The following is a 15,061-nucleotide window of genomic DNA, read 5'->3' as shown; positions in this document are numbered from 1 at the left end:
ACTGCTGGCTCATGTTCAGCCGGCTGTCAACCAGCACCCCCAGGTCCTTTTCTGCTGGGCAGCTTTCCAGCCACTCTTCCCCAAGCCTGTAGCGCTGCATGGGGTTGTTGTGGCCGAAGTGCAGGACCCGGCACTTGGCCTTGTTGAATCTCATACAGTTGGCCTTGGCCCATCGATCCAGCCTGTCCAGGTCCCTCTGCAGAGCCTTCCTGCCCTCGAGCAGATCAACACTCCCGCCCAACCATGGGGCAGCACTGTGTTTTCCTGCCTGCACTCTGTGTCTGGAGTGCCAGATCTGGAGAGAAACCACAGCAAGGCATTGCCAAAGAGAGGTTATGTTCGTGTGACTCAACAGATGTACAGATGTGTCCGTATGTCCATATGTGCAGGTAATTTAACACTGCGGGTGCTCCTCCCCCCCCCGACATGCAACCGGATTAGCAGAGTCACAGGATAATTGAAAGATGGGTTGTACCTCAAGGTCAGAAAGTAATCAGTGAACTGGCAGTCTACTTGCAGACCTCAAAATATGTCAGAAACATCACTGAATGTAACATCACAGCAGAACAATGCTAAAAAGCTCATGCTCTTTGCTTTATGCATTAGGGCATCTACTTTCATTTCGTTTGGATCTGAAAATCTTTTTAAAAACTGTTTCAAAGACCTGTTTTTAAAATAACTTAGGAAAACTCTGCAAAACTTTTTAAAAGAGGCTTGTGGCAGGGCTGTGAGGATTTGAAACAGAGAGGCACACAAACGCTGTGAGCCGTACCTAAGAATTTCACATCCACGTCCTGGAAGTAATCTCCTGCCACAACCCCCTCCCCGCTGCGCTCAGCGGTCCTCGATGTGGCCTTAACATCTGCTTCGGTATCTGCTCTTCTGGGGAGGATCTGCCTCTATGTGCTTTGCTACTTTCAAAGGCCTGCCTGCTATTGCTCAGGCCGGCTGGCAGCGTTCATCACCGCTATGTGGTTGGGCAGATACCCTTACAAGGAAACACAATGATTCGCACCCCTCCTCGGTGGGAGTCCAGCAGGCATATCCACCACTGTAAATCCATAATCCAGCTTTACTGGGTCTATTTAAAATAACTTTGGGAGGCAAAAGGCAGCCTGAGCTTTAGGTCTAATTCTTCGCATAGATAATAAGCTGAGGTGCATTTACAGGACAGTGTGTAAAGTTTGTCTAGCTCCTAACTTGGACAAGAGGCTGCAGGCATCTGGACCAGAAGGCGTGCGGCTGCCAAAACGAAGCAGGCAGCTGTGAGCAGAGCAAACTGCCTCCAGCAGCCCTGCCAGCAGATTCTGCAGGTCAGCTATTGAAATGATTTGCACATGAGCGTATTTGAAATTTCGAATGCAGCCTTTTCCAAAAGACCACAGCAAGAGGGTTTGTAAAGAAGGGGCTGTTCTCAGAGGAAAGCAATTTCCTAAAGAATCCATTTCCTTACTCAAACACAAGAAAGGTGGAAGGTTTTCCTAAAACTGGCACTGAGGGCATATCTGTGACATGGAGATAATTACTGGAAGTAACCGGTGAAACTGCCAAATCCGACTACGGCAGAACTGCCAGAAATTTTTTCCTTCTTAATTGCAGCCAAAAACCACAGGTGACTTAAAAGAAAGGAAAGTGTGGGGAAGAGTGTGGAATGCCCAGGAAAGACTGCTCTTAGGCACAGTGCTTTAGCACAGTCTAGAGGACTTGTATATGAAATGCTGCCAACTGTTGGACCATGGCCAACTCATCTTAAAATTTGGGTAGCCTGGGGGTGGGTGGGATGGAGGCACGCGCACTTCCCTCGCATCAGAGGCACTGTGTCTGCTAACCTCTCTTTCTGGCTCGGGATGCGGGGCAGTTCCTGTCCCCAATTCTGGGACACGCTGTGCTGACTCCCCAGCAGGCAATCTCAGTCCAAAGAAGGCTCAAAACTGCAAGTTGAGGACACTTTAAAGAAAAAATAAGATGGTTAATAGATGTTTACAAACTGTTAGTGAAACTGGATCTGTTGCGGCAAAACTCTGCTCTCACTGACTCTACCGGACCCTACATCTCCTTTTTCACTGTCTAACCTAATGCGATGATTCTCAAACCCAAGAGTGGGGCTGCCCTGGGAGGTCCAGACTGTGTGATGGGAGACAGAGGGAGACAAGAAATAAAAAATCCAGATGGCTCATGTCAGCCCCTCTTGTCCCTTTTCTGTTTCTCTCTTCCTCTTTCTCTAACAGTGAAGGTCTCTCCTCTCTCCAGCCATGCACATGGGAGATGTGCACATGGGACGAGCTACTTCTGCGTAGAGCAGAAGGACCTGGCAGCGAGGGGGTGAAGCCCAGTGGCTCGGGGGGTGCGGGCTGATGCGGGGGAAGCTGTGGGAGCTGTGCAGCCCAGCACAGCTCAGAAGGTTCCTGCTGGGAGACAGAGCGCAGGATCTCAGAAAGATGGTTCAGCCCAAGGAGAGGACCCCTGACCTACCCCCAAAGAGTAACATTAAGGACACTTCTCAGACAGACAGCAACTGCCTAATTACAACTGGAAACATGGATCCTGGGTATTTCCAAAACACTTATTTCTTGCATTCATTCACTCCAATAAATCGTTCCTGTCTCTAGCTATACCTGTTAATTGTGGGGAAGAGAACATAAAGAATTCAGTAGAATCACAGTTCACAAATGCAGCTGTCAGAGATTTTACTCCTTCCTCTCTCTCATACTGAATTACCTCTGAATTTACCCTGTCTGTAATCCTCAATTTTAAGAATTCACCCTTGCTTTCCTTTCCCAGATTACGGATTCTTTAACAAATTCAGGAATATTCATAGAAGTTACAGGTAAAGCATAAAGAAGAAACAATCAAATTCTCAGAATGTAACTTTGTGCCACACAGTGCATTTATTTGCCCATAATACTTTGCAAGAAAGAGCTCATCCTCAGTGCGACTATGAGCAGCAGATAGGCAAGGAACATTATTCACAATGTCACCATTTCCAAAGACAACTTCTACTTTTGACTCCCCAGACTGAGACATATTTGAGGTAAAATGAAATAGCAGGTTTGCATACTGTGGGCACCTCCCTCCCCCTAGAATAAGGAAGAAAAGAAAGCTGGAGGCAAAAGACTAATAATTAAATCAGCACATCTGAAAACCAAGGCCAAATTGACTTGCTGAAGGCCATATCTAATCAGTCATTAGTAGAGCAAGGTCTGCAAATCTGGCTTCCTCAGTCCCAGTTTCACGCTCTAATTCCTACCTCCAACAAATTGCTTTATAATAATCATAAGACCTTACTGATTAGTCATATATGCAGATAAGGAAATCTCTCTTCAAGGTTACTGTAAAGGAAAATATTAGTCAGGATGGCAAAAGGAAGGTCGAGGGGAGAGGACAGGGTAAATGGAAAACTCAAGAGTGGAGCATGGACTGAGCAATGTTCCTCTAAACACAAGTTTAGGAGTATTGGGCAATGTAAAAGTAGTGTTCAGCCTTGCTATACACTGGTCTTCCTTCCCCAGAGAATAATGTTGCAGAAGTGTCTGATAAGGTCGTTGTGATAGAAAAGCTTAGAGAAATCAAGGCAACATAATTTTATCCTGAAGTCAGCTAGGTGAGGTCAGCCCCAGGCAGGATGCACAGTGCTGACCTCATCCTGCTGCCCCATGGTAACTATCACCACTTTGTTCTCACTTAGGATTGTAAAGCAAAATAATCAGTGATGGTATTTATCTTGCTGTAAACAAATACTCTGTCAAAGAAGACAAAGCCTTAAAAGGGGATTGACCATGGCTACATACACGCTTGCAAGCACTGGCAGAGAAAGAGATGGAGAAGCATAGGATATGATTTAGGCAAAGCAAATAATTGTATCCAGTTATCCAGCTGACTGCAGCACATCAGTAGGCAAGATACCTAAAATGGGCATCTGCAGCTCTCCATTGGTTCACAAGGCTAGTTGTAACGTGTTTGAAGATCTCTCGGTTTCCCATGATGAAAGTTTTCTTCTCAGTCGTAAAGGGGAGATGATTCTTTTCTGTTTTTCTCCAGGGGTTATCCACATAGGGCAGGTATGCAGAGACCAGCTGGGTTTATCTTCTTAGGGCACTGTCCAGCTTCCAAGCAGCATGGCTCCAGGATCATCTGGGCCAGGAGCTGATCCAAAACTCATCCTTAGGAGACGCATCTTGATTAAGAACCAGGTAACAAGTCATAAGAAATCTACAGGTCACAGGTGAAAGGCGATCAAGATGCAAAACTACCTCTGGATCAAAAATCTCATCTGGAATATCACAACCATAATGTAAGGTGTATATCTTCAATGAAGCGATGAAGGGACTTTATCTCATTTTTGAAAGGGTTGTTACATCATTTGTGAAATAAACATTCATGGAAATAAAAAAAAAAAAACAACTGATCACCAGCATATTCTTTGTAGAACAAACCAGATCTAAAAAGCTTGTAGGAGTCTAAATTTTGTAGCTCTGTCTCTGCGTTCAGAAGAAACAACACAACAGCCTTTTGTACCCAGGCAGCTCCTTTTGCTTGGCAGTAAAGGATCAGAAGGTCACAGGAACCAAAGGTGCAGGATCCCACTGGGACCTATGCTACAGGGATGGAGGCTTACAATAGCTTGAATAAAAAGGGAGAAGGAAACACGACAAAGTGACTATTCCTCGAGATCTCCCACAAGTGCTACGAAAACCCAGTATGTTTCGATCCTGGGAAAGGCAGCTACTTCTTTACGCTTTGGGTAGGAACAAGAGGACTACTCCCCAGAAGTTTAACTAGTATGACTTCATTGCCATTGCTTTTAAATGACATATAACTGCTGACAGTTTCCTCCTTCCCAGTAAGTACATTGAAGCATTAACACTTACTACATTGCTGAATTTTTACATGCTTATACACACTATTTGCAGAGTAAACGGGGACCATGTAAGTTCTTATCCACACTTCCTGTGGGAGCAGGCTGACGTGAGACAACACATACAAGAACGGAGCTTTACTGTAGAACGAGATCCCTGGGAGAAGGGGAACCACCAGGCAGCACACACGCAGAGCTGGGGAGAAACCGAGCTCATGCAAACAGGCGGGCTCCTCTGCACTGAGGAAGAGTCTGGAGGGCAGCTTTTAGGCAGCGTCCCCAGTTAGAGGAAGCCATGAATCAGTGAGGAAAAACGCTACCTCCTGTCGTTTGATTACTACTCTCTGGGAAACAAGGCTTTACATTTCCGTAAGATAAACAGGACTGCATCAGAACAACATAGGGCTCTGTTCTCTACCTGTTTTCCTAACAGCTGTCTGTGGGGCTGCTGGTTGGCAAGCTACTTGGATCAAAGACTGGGAAGAAATATTTTCATATCTTCACCCAGGAATGTTATTATTAAAAATAATCAAAAACCGCTCCCCACCTTCCTTCCCCACCAGGGAAGGTTTTGCATCATGCCCTTCCTGCACTGAGTCAAAAGGCAGGAGCAATCTCTTCTCTGTACATTTCCAACAGCTGCTAAAGCCATAAGTCAACAAAAAAAGCCTGATATTTAAAAAAAAAAAAAGAGAGAGAGAGAGACATAGTGTGAAGCTCCAAGAATATCTTAGGCAATCTGGATGAGAAAATGGGATGCGAGTTTCACAACAGTTCTGACTTTCTCTTCTAATCAGCTCTCGCTGCCATCTTGTTATTTGCTTAGGGCAGGTCTACGTGGGGTGAATTAAGTAGTCTGCAGTCATGTCACCAGACCAGCTACCTTCCCGAACATTCAAATGCAAAATAAAATCAGCCTCATGAATAAGCGCACTAGAAAGTGCGTGATATTAGATATTTCTTTGGACCCTTGTCCTGCTTAGAATCCAGTCACCCCTGTGGTTTAATAGATTAGGACAGACCTGACGCGGCTGCTGGTAATTCCATTTTGGTCGAGGTGTTTTATGAATATAAAGTAAATAATCAGGCAGCCTGTGAAGGGGGGAATGAAAACCACTGTCACTCTGTTACCAGCCTATCTCTAACAGAAAGGTGAAGTTTAGTTGTCCATCTGTCATCTACAGCACATGGACTTTTGAGGAAAGTCAGTGTTAGGATTGCACTGGGACAGACTCGCAGGGGCCAGTGTTCACCCCCCACTTACCGGCTTTCCAGCCAGTGCTCATTTTCTTTGCATGTTTTGAGGGTTGAGTAAGGCACTCAAGACACTATCATAGTTAGTGATTTATCACCCAGCAGCTGGGCAATTTCCATGTACAATCATAATCTACAACATATAACAGCAAAATACCCATCTTCAGGCATGCACGTTTTGATGAAGGCAGCCAACATCCATTTGCCTACACACGCCCCATCAAAACCAATCATCCTAGTGATCGTTGTCCTGATCTGCATGTTGAAAATCTACCCTAAAGATAAGAAAGAAACCATACTCTGATCTCTTTGCTGCAAACTACCACAAGCCCAACCCTCAGGATCCTGCCTTGTTGCCAGCCCCCCTGTGCTTGCTCAGGCAGAGCCTGGCCACCCCTCACATTGGAGTGCAGCTATATCATGCTATGTAACATACACAACACATAAAACTTCACGATTTAGAGGATCGGTTCTCCTTGAACTTCTTCTCCAACAAGATTAGGCAATGCTATTTGAGTATCGTAGAACTACCTGGAACGCACGGGACGTGCAAGCCTATATTACTTGTATTAAATTTGTAACGTGATCATCTGTGCTCTGCTGAGCCTGCTGAGATACTGGGAAGATATTAATAACTTTGAATTAGGAAGAAAACTGCCACAATGAAAAAATGCCGTTGGTATTTTACGTCCTACACCTGGCACAACACTGAGAGCAGAAACTGGAAAGGATTGTGGAAAAATGTATGTGGTAAGAATAGTCTGTATTAGAAATAAGTGGTGGAATAAGAGCATTGATCTTATAATGACAGCTGACAAAATGGCAGGTTGAAGCTGGCCACATTACTAGGGAAACACATATTGTTTTCTAGGGAGACTATACAAACGTCTTGAATATGAAAACACGTAACTGTGCAAAAATCGAAAGTGCATTTTAAATGTTCCCCTCGTCTAATAGCAGTATTTTCCTGTAATTTGAAGCCTCATCTGCTTCTTCTACGTAACTAGAAAATCAGAGCTGTTTGACTGGAGTTGATCTGGTTGCTAAACAACCTATAACTGATCTTCTCTGGGTTTCAGCAATACGTTCTTTAAGCAGTGAGCTTGCTACCTTTCTGTTTGAAAGGTCAGGCCTGTATAGTACCCAAGTACTTTGAAAAAAAAAAAGTTTAAGGATAGATTTACTGTGTTATGAAAATGTGTAAATAACATTAAATAACGTTTTAAAACCATAGTGGTGTAACAACATGACTCTGATTGCTTCTACGGGCTGAAAATTCCCACCGGGTGCCAACAAGCTGAAGTCCACTCTGTTAAAAATACTAATTTCAGTATTATGTTATTTATATATATGATATATATATTCCCTGTATATGATACAGGTCCACTCAACATGTGCCTCCTCCAGTCTTTACTGATTGGGCTTTAAGATCCACTTTTCATTTCAAAAAGCCCGCCTTGTTTAAATGCATCTTTTGGATTCATCCTACTCGCAATATTCAACTACAGCCTCAGTCGCCATCAGCCCAAGCATTTATTCGGTCTGCTCTAGCAAACCCGACAGACTATTTCATGATGCCTACTCCAGAGAATACTAAAGGAGTCCAAATATCTATATAGTAAATTAGACTTCTTAAAAATGTTGCAATGAATTTATAAATTAAAGATCTTAAGTCAATACTGTGCAAAGCCTGTATTAGTAATACCCCTGTGAAGGAAGGCTGCAGACAGTAGTGGCAGAAGACCTGTTGTGGGTACTCTCAAATTATTTTTTGAAAGCTTGGGACTAATTTCTAGTCTATATAATCTGACAAGGCTTTTATTTATGCCAAATGGATTTCCCTAAAAGTAGCCTGAGTAATATACACAATTAGAACTGAAATGAGCTCCAGGTTTAGTTTAAATTTTTTCCCAGTCACTGGCAAAAATGAAACTATGGTCTGCCTGCCAAAACAAACGTCATTCAGTTTTCCTCTTTTCCTTTCAACTACTACCAAGCATAATCAGTTTTAGCAGAGATCTGGAATACACAAGCCATAAAAAACCATGCCCATTGTACAGAGCACACGCCACTTCCAAGAGTTAGTATGGGAGAGCAGTCAATGGCTCAACAGTAGCTTACATTATTAATCAAGAGCTGTACACATCTCCATCGCAATATCCCCAAAGGGGATATTTTTGAAAAGAGATGTCAAACTACCTCACTTCTGAGCGGGAAGAACTGAAAACTACTTTCAGTTCCAGTTACATTCAGATAGTAACCTCAGTGCTGATCCAGGTCCAGAATTTTCTATATTTGCACTGTGAGACCCTCTCAGTCTTCTCCACAGCAGGTTCATGCATTTTGAAGCAATCTGGGTGGTGTTATTATCCAAGCCATTTGGGACAGCCTATATATCCCTTTCCATACTTTACCAAGTGCCTTGGGTCTTGTACAAACCTCATCTCTGACCACCCTCTGGCTTTGGGAAAATTCGAGTGCAGTGAGACCTCTTTGGGAAGGCACGCCATCTTCAAGGAGAAAAGAAATTGTATCTGTGGCTCATACATAAGAAATTTTAACATTTTGATCCATCTGGGGTGAAAAAAACAGGAAAAAATGAAAGTCCACATAATGGCTTTGATACTACTTAGACTTTGAGAAGCCCTCGGCAGTGTCAGTCAGAGGTGTTGCTCCTGTAATGGGCAATGTGGTAGCACAGGAGAGGACTCCTGGAAAGCGGCTCTATTCATGCCCCTCTGCTCGTTCCTGGAGGAAACTGGCAGCTCTTTCTCAGTGGTCTGTTACAAGGTCGCAGAGGACCTATGTCCATCATTTCCTCTTTAATCTCTATAGGAAGCCTTTTCAGGAGGGAAACATTTAAGGCCACACAATTAGCAAAATACCATCCCCTTTTCTCCTGAGCCATATATTTCTGCCATCGGGTACTTGCAGTATGTTTGAAATTGTGAGTTTCATTTACAAGTATTTAACCCCACAGCCTTAGCGATCTCTCAAAATAGCTACATAATGGAATTTCCTAGACCTATTTATAATGAAATATATATGGGTTTATATATATATCACACACACAAGCCTTAGCGATCTCTCAAAATAGCTACATAATGGAATTTCCTAGACCTATTTATAATGAAATATATATGGGTTTATATATATATATACACACACACAGAAAGGACCTCAAAGTTCAGGCCTTTTGAGCTCCAATAACTTGTTAACAAAGTCAAGCAGCATGGCCATATTCCAAATTCTGAGACTATCTGACCACTCATGGGTGCACCAAAGGGCTCCAGTCACTGGCAGAATTGCACAGGATGGAAATCCCTTGGAAATCTGTTGACTGCATTTGCAAAATGAGCAGTTGAGAGCCTGTAAGAAATTCCTCTTCCCCATAAGGGAAATCCGAAGCCCAGATTCTCAAACTGTGGTTCAACAAGACGTTTGTTCAGGGTTATTTGGAGCTTAAGGTGTTCCAGCCACACCACAACACCCAGCCCGTTGTGCTGACAGCACTGTTCACAAGCTGTGTTGCAAACTGAAGAGCTGATTGGGCTTTGCAAGAGTAAACATTGGAAGCCACGCCGTTTCCCCCACCCGTATTAAAACACATTGTCCAAAAGCAGCAGTACTGGCACCGCTGGGAGTGCAAGGGCAGGGGGAAACATGCGGCACTGCACGGGCACGAACGAGCATCCAGGACCGGGAACTACAGCCGAGCCGCAAGCTCTGCTGCGCTCAGGGCGCCACAAGGTCATTGCAGCAGGACAAAGTGCAGTTTACATCACCCAGATCAAGTAGGAGATACACTCACTTTGCCCGACCAGTCTAAAATGGTCTTAGGCCTTACAGAGTGAGGTCTCAAAGCATTTGAGAGCAATCATCTACCTGTGTGGAGGAAGTTAGGCAAGTATAAAGGTGCCGTGTCTCTGTACAAGAAAAGATCTAAGCTGTACCGGCATAAGAATGCCAACGTAACAACTTCAAATTAGTGCTTTGCCCACATAAAATTATTTCGTTTAACAAAAAAAATTATACTTCAAAACAAAATGGTTATCCTAGCAGGAAGAAAATGCATAAAGCCCAGGACTAAGGCTTGTTAGCAAGGCGTTCCTCTCCATAAATACTATAAATTTCCAGCAGTTCTCCTAAATCCCTTCATATTTCAGTTCAGATGCTCACTGTATGGGTGGGATACCCCCAAAATACATGCGTGGTCTTTCCAGCTATGCATTTTACTAGCATAGCTCATGCAAAATTAACTGGTTTTGCATACCATGTGATTATAAAGTCACGATGTAGATAAAGCAAAAGCGGGCATCACTGGAACACTTATCCGTTTGCTTCTCGCTGGGGACTGTTCTGTGCCAAGCATCTGACGCCTACGTTAGCAAATACTGTGGTGCAACTCGAGCAGCTCTGTAAAGCAAAGCAAGTGGTGCTGAGAACCCCAAATCCTCAATATAAACACTTCACAGGTTTTACTTAAGACAATCTCTGTTTTGATTCTGTGGACTGAATGCCCATTAGTGGTTGGAGCATGTTAGGTAGGCTCCTGGAGTGCCTCTTCCCAGAGGTTTCAGGAAGCAGCTTAATTTTCATCTGAAAGGGAATTAAGTTTATGCACTCTAAGACTGCTCGTTAATATCAACCAAAGCAAGGGAAGTGAGGACAATTGGAAGATTTGCTTCAAAAGCACACTCCTGCGTCTAACTAAAACCCTGCAGACTAGGCGCCACCCACAGAATAAGAATGCAAGAATAATTTTATAAGGGAAATAGATTCAGCCTTTTTCCCATGCTCTGACTCCTTCATTATCTTATACTAAACATATACTCAGTTGTATATGTGAGATGGAGGTTCAAACTTTAAACAGAAAGGAAAAATCAACTTAAGACTGAGACTAAGTCCAGAAAATTTTAGCAGGGAAGGGAAAAGTAATTTTGAAAAGGCAGCTGAGCTGGGAGTTGTATTTCAATAACAGTAACCTGTAAATGCCAGCTCTTGTAACAATGTTTACATTCACAGATCTTAAAATTATTTTTAAAAATTCTAACTCCTTTTTTACTTACAAGAAATCTAAGTCCTAGAAAGACAAAGCGGTATGAGCAGGTAAGTAGCAGAGCAGGGAGTGAACTCAAACCTTGCAGCTTCCATCGGCAGCTGTGTCAGCGCTGTGCACGCGGGACAGCCGTGCACAAAGACAATCACTTCACCCAGTAAGAAACTTTCCAGGTTTTGTGCACGTAAATTATTGTTGCTTCAAAATCAATGGGTGATGGATGCTGAAAATAGCATTTGAATCCTCACCTTACATGTATCAGTTGTCAGACACACACTGACCCAGACAGCTAGTGAGGAAAGTGGAGATTTGTAACAACTGTCATCTACAGCAACCAGCCAAACTGTGACTTCTTCCAAGAGGAAGGAATCAGTAGGCAAAAACCAGTACTGCTTTGATGCAATCTTGTGGCACACAAATAAATGCGCATGAAATTCTGCTTCCCCGAGTGCTGTAAGGCTCAAACAGCAAGAAAGTTTCCTTGCTCAGCATTCATAGCTGCTTTACCCAAGACAGCACTAGCTCTTTCTTAGATCTCTCATGGCCAAGCTGTACATGCCTTTTTGAGTATAAATGGCTTTTAATGGCCTTCTCTTTCTGCTCCTGTGGTATTTTCTTGCTGATAGTCACCCACACCTCCAAAACCTGTGTTGCCATGTCCTTCCCTCTCCCCACCCCTGCTACTCCTTTCAGCATCTGAGTTATTCCCCTTCGCTCTTCCCAACAGCAAGTCATGAGGAGCACACAGGAGACACTGTGTCCTCAGTTGCAATTTGGGTGGCTGGACCAAGCATCTCCCCTACCAAATAAATGCTGCACTTGCAGAGAAAATTCAGTGCTGGCCTGGAGCATGTGCAGCAAGCTCAGCAAGGGCACTGAGAAATTTTGGTGCCCTCTCAGAAGTTTCTACTGGTTAGGTGTAAATGTTCAAAGGCTTAACATCTGATTAAGTTTGGATGGACTTTTGTGGAGGACAAAAGATAAATGTATTTGAAAATGCAAAGAGGCATGAGCTAATTAGCACAATACAACCTTTATCACAGCACTAAAGGTCTAAGGGGCTCATTATCACCGTATGAACCTCCTTCTCAGAGGACCCTCCACTCTGCAGAAAAGTGCTGCTTTGATGTGTTCCCTGAACAAAGAGAAAGGCCCTGATGTCGAGGGTGAAACGCAAGGAGTGATGCTCTGTGGTGGTTTAAGGAAGGAAACGAGGAGCCACACTGTGACCCATTAAAGCTGCTGGGGAATCCAGGCGAGGAAATTTGAAATTACCCTAAGAGGGATTTAATGAGAACTGGGGGATTAACACCAAACCCAGACAAAACTAGTAAGATCTTTAATGGTCACAAATAGCCAAGCCCTTAGTTTTATTTGCCTCACTGTGGCTCTACACCCAGCAGCACAGGGCACCTGGGTCATCAAGCTCACTTTGTGAGCTGCTGCACGGTGCGGCTGAGTCTATCTGAAGAGGAGCTCTTTCCTCATGTTCTCATCCCCTGCCGTAGTGCCTGCTCTGACCCTACAGTGACCCAAACCAACAGGAAAAATACCTTTTTGTGGGACTACTTTTCAGCCAGTTTAGCTGAAAACTAATTGGAGCAGGAGTGACCCAGCTGGCAGCAGCCAGTTGCAGCTCGACCCAGCTGTACTGTAAAATCACAGCACTGGGTGGGAAATTTAGCTTTGCTGGCCATACCTAAGTGAGACATTCTTTCCGAGCAGCCAGGTGAGGCAGGCAGACCACACTTCATTACAGAGCTGACAAGAGAAAGCAGTAATTACATGAACACAAGATATACTACCTGACTGTTGTTGTAAGATGGATCTAAGGTGTCATGTGGAGTGAGGCAGTCCATTAATTTTCCATTCCGCCGGCAGCCCAGGTGCACCAGATCTCGGCAGTGAGCATGGCAGGTGTATTTGCAATCTGAAAGACGCACACAGACACACACACACACACAAAAAAAAAAAAGAAGCGTTTAGAAATGAAGTTGCTGCAGGCAGAACCTAGGAGCGAGGCACATCCTCATTTGCTACGTGACCTCAGAGAAACTACCACCTCTCGACCGAATCTCCCCGCCCGTATGTAGAGATAATAATAGTTACATATTATTGGAGATGTAAATTCACTGGAGCTAAGGTGACAGTGCAGCACACCTCAGTGTCACACTGACATGGCTGCAGTGATGCAGTCCGGTAGGTAGATCAGGGCTGCCCGGGTGAGATGTTTTTGCAAAAAGTCCATGCCACATACTATGTATTAGCTGCTGTAATGTAAGCTCGAAAGGGGCCGTTCTCAGAAAAGCCACATTTATGATTTTCAGATAAAAATTTCTATGCAAGTACAATCACTATTACATGGTTTACATGTTTTAGGCTTAGGTTCTCCTAAGAATATGCACATGAATATTGAAAATGGAATGAGAAGCTTATCTGAAGCTGTAATTAACCTGCTAAATCACAAAGTTGCCTTCAAGAACAATTCAGAAATTTCACTTGCTGGCTAGCAAAATCAACTAAGATGGCTATTAGAAACGTAAATTCATGATAACAGAGGCAGATGGCCCTATGTCTAGTAAGAAATCAGATGATTCATATGGCCTCTAATCTTGAAAATGGAATGAGAAGCTTATCTGAAGCTGTAATTAACCTGCTAAATCACAAAGTTGCCTTCAAGAACAATTCAGAAATTTCACTTGCTGGCTAGCAAAATCAACTAAGATGGCTATTAGAAACGTAAATTCATGATAACAGAGGCAGATGGCCCTATGTCTAGTAAGAAATCAGATGATTCATATGGCCTCTAATCTCATAGAGAATAATTTTAACAGTATTTGCAAAAACAACCGGTATTTGCTCTGAAGCCTTGTTGCGTTTGCTGTTTTTCTGTGTAAGTTGGGGCAGAGTTCATGATACCACCTTTGTCCAGCACTGAATGTCAATTTCCATTTTTAGGTTTTAAATTGTTTATAATTTTGCCGAAGAGCAACCACTTGTACTTCAAGTTTCCATGCTGGGGAACATCATGCTGTTTGTTTTAGAACATTTCAGCTAAAACAATTCAGCCATTTCCAAGAATGACTTTTGGATGAAATGCTTTAATTTTCCCTAACTAAACTACTGTTAAAAATATTTTTTTTTTGTCTCAAAGCTTTACACTTTCCTGGTTTATAGCAAAAGCTGAATTCTGGATGAGGTTTTTTTTGTTCCCTTATCAGCCTCTCAAAAATCTCAGTTTCCCTTATGTTTGATTAGATTCTCATTACAGTTCCTGAAGAATATATTCTTCAAGGTTTCCATTTCCCATCCATACTCATCAGCAGTGTTATGGGGCAAGGCAGCAGGGTGTTCCCTGCAACGCTGCTCCTCTTGGCTAGGGACTTGGTCTTTAATGTAAGATCCCTGCACCGGCAGATAATCCAAAAGTAAAAATTTTAATGTGGATCAGGTGTAAACATGCAATCACATTTCTGTGCCTGATATAGAATCTGTGCTATAATTGCATTAAGGCAAGATTAAATATATTTTATTTGGCACAAAGTCTGCCAATACAAAGTCAACCAGTCAAAACTTTTCCAATACCAGTGACCCAGCAGAGTGAGTCAGATAACTGGATCAGATAACTAGGATGTTTCTGATCTTAAACCAGACTGACTATATCACTATAATATGTCTCAAGTCACACTCCTCTTGGGACATCAGCAAATAGCCTCCAGCTAATTATGTGGCAAGAAGGACCCTACTGCAGTATAAATCAAAACACTGAAAAAAGGCTCTAACTCTCTGTGCTGGTTTTGGCTGGGATAGAGTTAATTTTTTTCACAGTAGCTAGTATGGGGCTATGTTTTGGATTTGTGCTGAAGACAGTGTTGACAACACAGGGATGTTTT

The 15,061-nt window shown here is 43.2% G+C and overlaps 1 protein-coding gene across 1 annotated transcript in view; it reads right to left on the bottom strand.

Moving 5' to 3' along the window:
- RASSF3 (Ras association domain family member 3) overlaps positions 1 to 15,061 on the bottom strand; it is a 105,285-nt gene that overhangs the window by 67,884 nt on the left and 22,340 nt on the right. Inside the window, exon 2 of the mRNA XM_009281107.2 lies at positions 12,974 to 13,098. Coding sequence (XP_009279382.2) covers positions 12,974 to 13,098 — 125 coding nt within the window. The remainder of the gene's footprint in view (positions 1 to 12,973; positions 13,099 to 15,061) is intronic.

Source organism: Aptenodytes forsteri, unplaced genomic scaffold (genome assembly GCF_000699145.1).
Source record: "Aptenodytes forsteri isolate BGI_AS27 unplaced genomic scaffold, ASM69914v1 Scaffold4, whole genome shotgun sequence".
Classification (NCBI taxonomy): Eukaryota; Metazoa; Chordata; class Aves; order Sphenisciformes; family Spheniscidae; genus Aptenodytes; species Aptenodytes forsteri.
This window is presented reverse-complemented; position numbering and strand designations above follow the sequence as displayed.